This window comes from Sesamum indicum, linkage group LG12, assembly GCF_026168435.1.
Source record: "Sesamum indicum cultivar Baizhima isolate 11 linkage group LG12, ASM2616843v1, whole genome shotgun sequence".
Lineage (NCBI taxonomy): Eukaryota > Viridiplantae > Streptophyta > Magnoliopsida > Lamiales > Pedaliaceae > Sesamum > Sesamum indicum.
In genome coordinates, this window is record NC_142668.1 from 7,730,213 (window position 1) to 7,740,974 (window position 10,762).

The window sequence follows — 10,762 nt, forward strand, 5'->3', positions numbered from 1 at the left end:
AAAACTACAAATTTATAATTATGAAAAAATAAAAAAAATATTAATATCTTTGTTTCTTTTATGTTAGACATCAAGAAATTGTATGAGCGGTTGTTGCCGTATCAGTATATGTAAACTCAAATACCAGTTCAAAATATAAATATTTTCAAAAATCAACCAATACAGTAAACAAATAAAAAAACACTATTATTAAAAATAGACTATCATTCATATGACTCGAACTCATAAATTTGTAGTCTTATCATTTAAGGAAGACATCAGTTTGAGAGCTTGTATTTCCCAACGCATTTACTAATGATATCGCAAGCAACCCCTTGTGATATCGCAAATGTACAAATTACCCCATATAAAAAAATAAATAGCGATTTATCTCTTCGTATTTTTTAAAATACAACAATTTACCTCCTATGATTTTTTAAATGAAGCAATTTATCTCTCTGTATAAGGAGGTACATTGCATTATTTTAAAAAGTATAGTGGGTAAGTTGCTGTATTTTTTCATAAGGGGTGATGTACTAATTTTCAATATTATGGGCGTAAATTGCTATTTAACCCTTTAAAAAGTAGTTGATTTAAATGATTAACGATTTTAAAATAAAAAGTGAAGAATAAAACTAAAAACGTAAACGCTTGTTATTAAAGTAAAGATTGTCAATAAGTTGATAGAATAAACCCAAGAGCACCTACACAAGCATATACCTTTTCTCACTTTTCCGGATTCTCTCTCATTAGCTATAAATAACCACCCAAACCATTCAAACTGTTCCTTCCCAACTCCAAATTCATTCAAATCATCTTTATCTCTGAATCCCAAAAGTGAAAAGGGATAATAGCATCAAACCAACCCCACCCAGCTTGGGATTTTAATTAATTTCAAGAAAAACAGAAAATGATGATGAAGTTCGATCAGCAAGAAGAAGAAAACGGTAGCGGAAATGGTGGGCTGTGCAGGATTATAGAGGAGGTGCCGCCGCCGCCGCAGCTGAAGCTGTCGTTTCTTTGCCAGAGGTATGAGGAGGGTGGCGGTGAGCTCTTCACTCCGCCGTTGAACTTTGCTATGGTGGACAATGGTATTTTCAGGTCGGGGTTTCCGGACTCTGCCAACTTCTCCTTTCTTAAAACCCTCAATCTCCGCTCCATCATGTAAGTTCAACTCATACTCTCTCTCTCTCTATATATATATATGTATATGTTTGTTCAAGTTTGCTGTTTAGTTTTCTGTTTGCTAAATTCTAGGCAACACGCAGTTCAAAGGTGTCAGTATGTGCTTTTGTAGTTTCTTTATGGGAAATTCTATGCAACAACACCGTTCGAAGGTGTAGATGCGCTTGCTTGTGCGTCTATGTCTTTGTCATTGTGCATTTTGCGTCTGTGTTGTTGTATGTGTTATGTGTGAGAGAGACAGACACATAGCAACACATTTTAGCATTTCTTTCTGTGTGTTATAGTGTGTGAGTGTGTGAGAAAGAGAGTTCTGACGAACTTTAAATAAGGTTGCTAATTTGGATTTATTTGAGTGCAGATATTTGTGTCCAGAGCCGTACCCGGATGCTAATGTTGAGTTTCTCAGATTAAATGGGATTCAGTTGTTTCAATTCGGGATTGAGGGATATAAAGTAAGTCAACATTTTTCATGTCTCAATTAATACTTCCATCATCGACAGGTTGTTGGTCCAGTGAGCTATCTTGCTAATGCGAAAATTTAGAGCCAAGCTTGTTAGGAGGGGGTTTAACTCTTTCACTTTCGTCCCGAACATGAATAATTTTTATCTCCAATGTGGGATGAAAACACTTTGTGGTGGAGAACAGAAAACACTACAAATTGCAATTTTAGGGACTCTTCTCTGATCACGGACAAGTTAATGGTGTTTGCAATAGCTTTTGCTCTTGACGCCGGAATAAGTTGTAAAGAAAATTATAAGTTTAGGGTTCAAAACCTTAGATGTCAAACTTGTTGTGATGGGTTTAACTCTTTCGTCCATGTTCCGGGATTAGTTTAATATCCAATATGGGATAAAACACTTCCGAAAAAAAAAAAATAACAGAATGAGACCAATGTAACCAAACGTCGTGCATCAAATCCACGAGTGTTGAGCCTTCGTCCCTTGATTACCATTCTGTTATGGAAGATCTTGAAGCACTTTTCCTTGTCATTTATTGTAAACTTTTACCATTGAACTTTTTGGGCTCCCAGATGGCATTTAGCTAAGTGATTAATGTGAATTAGAATGGGATTAAGGAAGTTTACTTCAACATGACAAAGTAGAAGGTATGTTCTTCACAGGATGTAATCTCTGGTTGAAAGTCATCGAAGATTCTAATTGCAGAAAAATGTTCTAAATTGCGAAACATGACTTCAATAATGTTTGGGTGCGGTTATAGGCTTACTAATTATAAGATTGCTATTATTGACATTTTATAAGCTCTACCATATATATTATGATGTCCAAATATTTAATAATATATTTTTAAAATGAGGTCCAACGTTTTATCAGTTTATGTAGCTTCTATAGGAGTTGTAGAGAACGGCAAGAACTCTCAATTAGGTGATCATGATGAGGAGGACAGATTGATTTCACTTTTGCTTTTCCAAGAGCTAAAAACTCTGCATATGTTTGTTTTATCCTTCATCTAACACAGAAAACACACGAACCGGACACATTGTGTCCTATTATGACCTACTCTATCTTAACTATGACAACATAAGGAATAAATCTGTTTGATACTTATTATTCCTCGTCTGTGGATGAAAAGATTACTACATAGATATGCTTGCATTTTCTCATGCTTGTTTTGAGCTACCAAAAATCGATTATATTATTTGTTTCGTAAAGAGAGATTTACTGCAACCTATAGCCGCATTGCTGCTTCCAGTTTAATTGTTAATATTCTCAATAGCTGTCATACTAAGAACATTGATATATGAATTTGGCATTCCGTAATTTGCTAAATTCATGGTTCTTGGATGGACTTCCGTTTTCAAAATCTGTATGTACAGGAACCCTTTGTGAATATCCCAGAGGATAAAATCAGCGAAGCGTTGAAAGTCACCATAGGTATGTTTCTTTCTTAACTTCCATTTCTTATTTCTGGAAAAACCATACATGAATCTTGATCATGAAATTTGTTTGACATAAACTTTATTCGATCTGATATTTGTCAAGTTTAGATGTGAAGAATCATCCTTTACTGATTCACTGCAAACGAGGAAAGGTATACGGTATTTTATTCTCGATAACTTTTGCCAGCTACCCACTTATTTCATTTCAATATTAAACTTGACCTTGGATTTTACGCATGCATGGTTGTTCAGCACCGAACAGGTTGCCTTGTGGGCTGCTTGAGGAAACTGCAGAGATGGTGCCTGACGTCCGTTTTTGACGAGTACCAGCGCTTTGCTACGGTCAAAGCTAGAGTTTCGGATCAGAGGTTTATGGAGCTGTTCGATGTCTCCTCCTTCAAGAACTTGCCCCACTCGTTCTCAATCTCAAAGAGGTATAATCAGTAAAACTTGCATGTAATTTAGGTTGTCTGCTCGGTGACTGAATAAACTCGGAGACAAATAACAATTCTTGCGAACACATTGAAGAAATGGAAAGGAGCAACGAGAGTGTAGCGCCGTTTCTTGCTAAGGCAGTCCCTGACCTTGCTCGGCCAGTCGCTAAGAAGATCTCCATCTTAATTTGCCACGTCGATAGATGTTTAGGATTCCTCAACTTCTGGAATCCAGTCGGAGGCGGTTTTTCAAGTGCAGAAAGGTTGTTTTTGATTGGTAGGGAGGTTGTAGCTCTTTCTCTAAGGGGTCGATTGTCAGAAAAAGTTATTTGTTCATGCTCGAGGGAAAATAAAAATTTATATAGAAACAGTATATATCAATCGCTCGTAAAATCATTCGATTTTTGGTTTTGCCATTGCTTGTCTGGTCTTGTCCTAGTTTTTGCAGCTAACATTGTCGAAAAGCAAGCATGATTTTACGGATTTATGTTGTAGTTTTGCGCAACGTTGGGTAGTTGAATTAGTTGTGTAGGATGTTTTGTAGAATTTGGAATTTGGACAGCCGAATACATTTTCTTGAAGAAGTAAAGTGAAGGGGCAAATGTGCTCGCGTTCTTGATTATATACAGTATTGTACTTAAAGCAAGTAGGACAAGGGGTTGGACTCAAACTCATGTACATACATTGTGGTCCTAATTGCAAACTTAGTTCTTTTTAAGGACTAGTCAGCAACTTTTTGTGATTAAAATCAATGTTCTATACGTACAAAGGGCATATATTAGAGTTGCCAGCTTTCGTCGTAAACAGGGGTTATCTTATTTTCACCCTCTTGTAGTCTTGTTTACAAAGCAATTGCAAAATCGTCCAACTTTTTTTCAATTTTGCCAATATTGTCCTTCTGCCAGCATTCCGACGACCATTTTAAGCCAAAATTTGTCAAATCTTATATTTGTAGAAAATACCCCTGAAATTAAGGGAAAAATTGCAAGTAATCTCACTGTTATATTACAAATGAGTAAATTATTCTCTATAAAAAAAATAGTAATTTACCCCCTTATGTTGTTTAAAAGGTTAAATACATTTTGCATCCTTAAATTATGCATAAAGTGAACTTACACCCTTAAACTATAAAATATAACAAAATAGCCCTGGTAATATGGACCAACCTTTTAATGACGATAATGACCTTATTATTTGCACCGCTAAAATACGTCTATTATAATCATTCTTCTATACATAATTTGAATTCTTATAAAAATAAAATACCATCCAAAATTTATGATTTTTATTGTAAAATATAGAGTTTGTATAAAATCTATAAATTTGCAATCATTATATTTTTTATATAACTGGTAAAACATTTACATAATTTTTGCTTGATTTTTTGTAAAATGATAAATTATTAATATAATTTTAAAATATTGCATCCAATATATATATATTGAAAACATTTGTCAAAAGTAAATTATGTCACTACATTGAAAACCACCAACCACCACTACAAAAGAAAAAAAAAAAAAAAGAGTTTTTGCTACACTGTAAATGACTACGGCTTAAAAATCATAATAAATCAATATTATTAACCACAGTTAAATAAAAATGAAGTAAACCACAATGAATCAATATTTAGTATGATTTTTAGCCATAGCCAAAACATATGTCATGATTTTTACCATGACTAATGTTTTGGCCACACCTGCAGAAACAACAGATAATGACCGTTGCAAAGTCGTGGTTGATTTTTATTTGCCACAATTAACTATAACAAAAAATCATATATTTTCTAGGGCAGTCCAAAAAATACATATTCAAACCTTCCGTACATTGAATAACACAAACTAATATTAATAAACTAATTCAAATAAATAATAACTAACTACTTTGTAAATAATTAAATTTGCAAGTTCTATTGTCGTGACAAATTCCGTATGAAAATTCTTAGAAAAGTAGGCGGGCAATTTGGATCGCTGATGTCCACCCAATCATATTTCATGATCCCTTGCAGCTATATTACAAATTAAACTTCATCTTCTTAAATCAATAAAATTGTTGGCCAAAATTATATTTCGTTTTGTCTAATTTTAGGTCATTAGCACCTTTTGTTCTATAACTCAATTTATATATTTAGTCATTTTTCTTGACAAATTTAGTACTGAACATCTCACATTTAGTTTTTTTTTTTGACAAATTTAGTCATGTCTTCATAATTTTGGTCTTTTTCACATTATAATAGATTTTATCTTTGGTCCTGTAACTATAGGTCGCTAGGACAAAAATTGTCAATACAGGACTTAATTTGCCAGAAATGGACCAAATTTGAGATGTTTTGGACTAAATTCGTCAAAAAAAAAAAAAAAAAAAAACTAAGTATATAAACGGAGTAAGTTATAGGATTAAAAATGCTAATGGTCTAAAGTTACATGACTAAAAATATAATTTTGCCAAATTGTTGCCCAAATTTAGAATAATATACTAATACTAATATACAAATATTACATACAACATTTCACACATCAGAAAAACACTGAGCACACTTATGAAATCAAACCCTAAACAATATATTACGCTGCAGGGCTGGCCACGCACGCGTGCGCTGCACACGCAAAATATTTCCTGCTACTGTGACACCCAAGTTTTGAACATGGTTTGCAGATTAAAATGCAACACAACATATTTTCTATCTAATAATCATACATAAAAAAATGTAAATTATGCTTTAATCAAAATTAAAATAACCATCTACATCACATAAAGCATACTATATCATACATAACATTACATAAACGATAGCCACGAGTTCCGAACCAGGCTCTGATACCACTGAGAGAATTAGTATGGTCTGGAATTTGTCAAGAATACAATGGAAGCATGAAAATAAGCATATTTAAATTTTACACTGAAAAGGGAACTAGTCCCTCAATTCCAGGCATTTGGCAGCATAAAACAAACTTGAAATAAATAAGTGGCTATGGTAACATAGATTGGCCGAAATATAATCACGAAATTTTACCTTTCCAATTTGAAGACTTTTTTCAAATTTTCCTCTTCCAACCATGTGCTCACGTAAAGATCAACAAGATCTCCTCTACGTTGAACACACGCCACAACACACAAGGTGGTCTATACCAAACCTTGCCAAAGATTAAGTTTATATCGTATAAGAGATTTGATTATACTATTAACTTAGTATATCAAACTCAAGAGGACCTTGCTCTACCTTGAAATTAGTTCAAGAAGAATAAGAATAGAGAGAAAAGAGAGGGAGAAGAGAGGTAAGGATGATAAGTTGTGAGATGAGTATTGTCTTTTGTATCACATACAAATAATATATACACAATCCTATACACTATATACACACACAAGAGACATTTCATGTACTTGTTGTATGTATACGTATCTGTATGCATGTCAAGTCAAAAATAGGTACAATGTGTGTTCCCATAATACACTACCTACTGGTACCATAAGTACTCAAGCAATAACTTTCTCATTATTACAACCTTATATATATATATGTATATCCTATATATACATATATTCAAGCTAGGGATACATATAAATATATATATATATATTCAAGTTAGGGCTACATATATATATATATATCCTATTGGGCTTAATTCAAAAATAAATTAAACCTATAGGCTTGGGTCTCTATAGAATCAATCCAATCAATTCTTAAAAGTCCAAATGGAATTTATTTGATCTTATCAAACAAATCCTAGCCCATAACCCAATTAATTAATCCATCAAATAATTGAGCGTAACCCGGTATATTTAATCTCATTAAATTACCAAGTCAAAACTCTAATTAATTGATCCTATTAATTAATTCATCCGATTAAATTAAAATTGGTCTTAAAAAATAAATTAAACCTAACCCAAATTTAGTTAATCTCATTAATTAAATCTTGGACTTCCCATCGCATGGATTCTCCCATTTAAATGGTCATATCATTTAATCTCTCGAATTAATTTAAAGTCTTCTAGGATTAATTCATAATGAATTCTACTACTTCCTTGAGTTGTATTTTTAATCCATTTGTCATTGAAACAAATGCATGTGATAAGGGACTTGGAGTTGTCATCATGCAAGAAAGTAGACTTATTGCATGCTTTAGCAACGCACTAAGAATCAATAATTGGGGTCTTTCTGTGCATGAGAAAGAGTTCTTGCTATCCTCATGGAAGTATCAAATGAAAACATTACCTAGTGAGGAATCATTTTATGACAACAACAGACTAACAGAGTTTGAAGCATATCTTGGAACACAAAGTGGATAATGTACTTCAACAGAAATGGATCTCCAAGCTTATGGAATTGACTAAGAGGTTTAGTATAAAAGGGTGGTGACAACAAGGCTGCAGATGCCTTATCCAAAAGAGAGTATACACTAGGATTTTGATGAAGGAGGACAAGATTTGTAAAGGGAACAAAACTGAGATGAGATAAACAAAAGATTATTAATGCCTTATATGATTCAGCTTTCGGAGGTTACTTAGGCATCAGTGGTTCTTATTAAAGAGTTATAAGCATTTTCACTTGGTCTAAGCTAAATGAGGAAGTGATTGAGTGGGTAAGGATTTGTGATGTTTGCCAGAAATCTAAAAATAAGCATGTCCTATACCCAGCCTTCTACAATCCTTATAGATCCTTGTTCAGGCCTGGTCTCATACCAGAATAAATTTTATAGAAAGTTCACCCAAAATCTGATGGTAAGGAATTTATTTTGGTTGTGGTAGATTGGCTAACCAAGTTTGTTCATTTCATTGCTTTATCTCAACCTTTACTGTTGAGCATGTTGCAAGGGTCTTTTTGAGTCACATTTATAAATTGCATAGATTTCCAATTAATATTGTCATAGATCGAGACAATAGGTGTTTTATGCCGGAACATTTCAAAGGACCGGGGACCAACCTTAGGCTATCTACAACTTATCACCCCCAATCTGATGGGCAAACTAAATGTGTGAATCAACGTTTGGACAATTATTTGTGTTGCATGTGCCGTCTTCATCCAATGTGGGTGGATTATTACAACATAGTAACATAATTTCCAGAATCCATTATTCAGGACCCTCAAGGACAAGGGTCTCAAAATCAAGTGGAAATGTTGCAGCTTTAGCTGTAAGAAGAAGACAACTTCATCAAGAGCAATCAGATCATTCGATGCAGGGTTCAAACATTAACTCAAACGACCAAGTTTCAAGAAAGGGGCCCAATCAATTTAAGTGAAGACGACGCTGTTTCCCAGCTAGACCACATATCAGCTAAGGGTGCAAATTCAACTGATCCAAGGTTAGGGATTTATTAAGTTGTTTCATAAATACGTACTTCCATGGCGGCATCTTCCAGCTCCACTTCTTTTATATTTTCCATTGCATTTAATTTTAGCTTTTGCTCAAGGTTTTTATAGTTCAAACTCATCTTGATTTTTGCTAGGTATTGCACAAGTACCTTTGAGCTTTTGATTTCCACGTAGGTTAGCATCCTATATCAGCGTCCGAGGATGCAATCTAACTTCAATATGTGTGTGTGCTCATGTGGACAACATCTATGTGGTGTTTTGGGTGTGTAGGCATGATTCTTCTCTTCTTTTTCTTTTTCTTTTTAACACAAGGAAACGAAAACCTTATTACTGCAGCAAAACGTCTTTACGATGGGAAGTTACACATCTATCATATGTACGACGTATATATTGGTAATATGCTCTTATTTTCAAGGGTGTAAAAGTAATTTTTATATACAAACCACACGATAAACTTATACACCCTACCATACTATAAAACTCAGAATACCACTATAACTACCCCATATGTTATCTGTTGAACCAGCTTCACTAGTTATGATTTGACAAGATATTACAACAAAAACTCTCTCTAGAAAAAAATTGGACTCAAGAAGTATTAGTGTGTCTTTATCATTCTTGCAAATAGAGCAGATGTCTGATGAGTGTGTGACGATCATGGAGGAACTTTGTTGTTGGAAGGCAAAGGTGCCGTCCATGCATGCACAAGTATTCGACGAGGATTTTTTTTCATAATGTTTTTCAGGTTAAATGTGTCGTAGTTTCATGTATTGTTTGCTATTTAGCGAATAATGAGCTGATTTAATAGTAAAAGTCCCAGATTTATTCCAAGCCCATGTTTTAATATCATTTTGTGTGGTAGTAGGAAGAGGTATTGCTAAGATTTGTGTAATAATATTCTTAGGTACATAAGGGATTGACAAGTCTAAGCACCACTATTATTTGAAATAATATTTGAAACTCTTAGACTATGAAAATGGAGCGGGATTTTGATTTATTTGCCAAGTTAATTTAAATTTCCAGTCAATTTTTTATTTCAGATATTAATATTTATACTACTTTTAATTACCCTCTTGTGCTAAGGAAAATGAACAATTTATTCCTATAAAAAATAAAGTAACTATTTACCTTCTTGTTACTTGAAATGGAGCAAAATACCTCCTAGGCCCAGCAGTGCCACTGCACACACCCTATGTGTATTTAAGCATAATTTTTAACTAATAAAATATTATATTATTTATATATATTTATGAAAATAATATTTAATATATTTAATATTATATATTAGTTATATAAAAATAATATATATATATATATACATATATTTCCTTGATTCCTCGTCTTCCAATCGTCGGACTGTCACCGCCGCCCTGTTGTCACCATCTCCCTCCCACACCCAGATCCGCCCTGTCCGTACCCGCCTCCTCCTTCTCCTCCGTCCCCTCCACCTATAATAATTTTATAATTATATATTGTTTATTATATATAATTTTGTTTGCCAAATCAAAGCTTATGTGGTGTAGGTTTTAAAAATTATGTCAGCAATTTACCCAATTTAAAAAGTTCTAAAATTATACATATCAACAAAATCCGGCCACTTTTTAAATTCAATAGTTGGAGTCCTGTAATTGATAAAAAACATTTAACTGTAGGGTATTATTTGACACCATTATATATTCAACCCTTATCTTGCCACTATCCTATATATATGGGGTAGTAAATACAATTAAGCCAAAAATTTACCAAACATTGTTCAATATCTTCTAAACTCCCAAACATTTTATAACATAGTTTGAAAAACTTATAAGCTCACCTCGACAACCCCTTACGCTCAAGCTAAAATTTATTTTATTGTTGAAACGACAAAACATTTTCCGTCTGATCAAGAAACCAAACTTCGACATGAAAAACAACAAACTTTCACGATGAAAGAACGTAGTAAATATAGACACCAAACAA

General features: G+C 33.4%; 1 protein-coding gene across 1 annotated transcript; it reads left to right on the forward strand.

The window, feature by feature from the left end:
- The first annotated feature begins 675 nt into the window (after positions 1–675).
- On the forward strand, positions 676–4,117 carry LOC105178572 (inositol diphosphatase DSP4). The gene is made up of 6 exons (XM_011102065.3): positions 676–1,143; positions 1,523–1,616; positions 2,999–3,056; positions 3,170–3,213; positions 3,314–3,495; positions 3,590–4,117. Exons 1-6 carry the CDS (start codon positions 890–892, stop codon positions 3,630–3,632), a joined length of 675 nt encoding a protein of 224 aa, XP_011100367.1. The 5' UTR covers positions 676–889; the 3' UTR covers positions 3,633–4,117.
- The last annotated feature ends 6,645 nt before the right edge of the window (positions 4,118–10,762 follow it).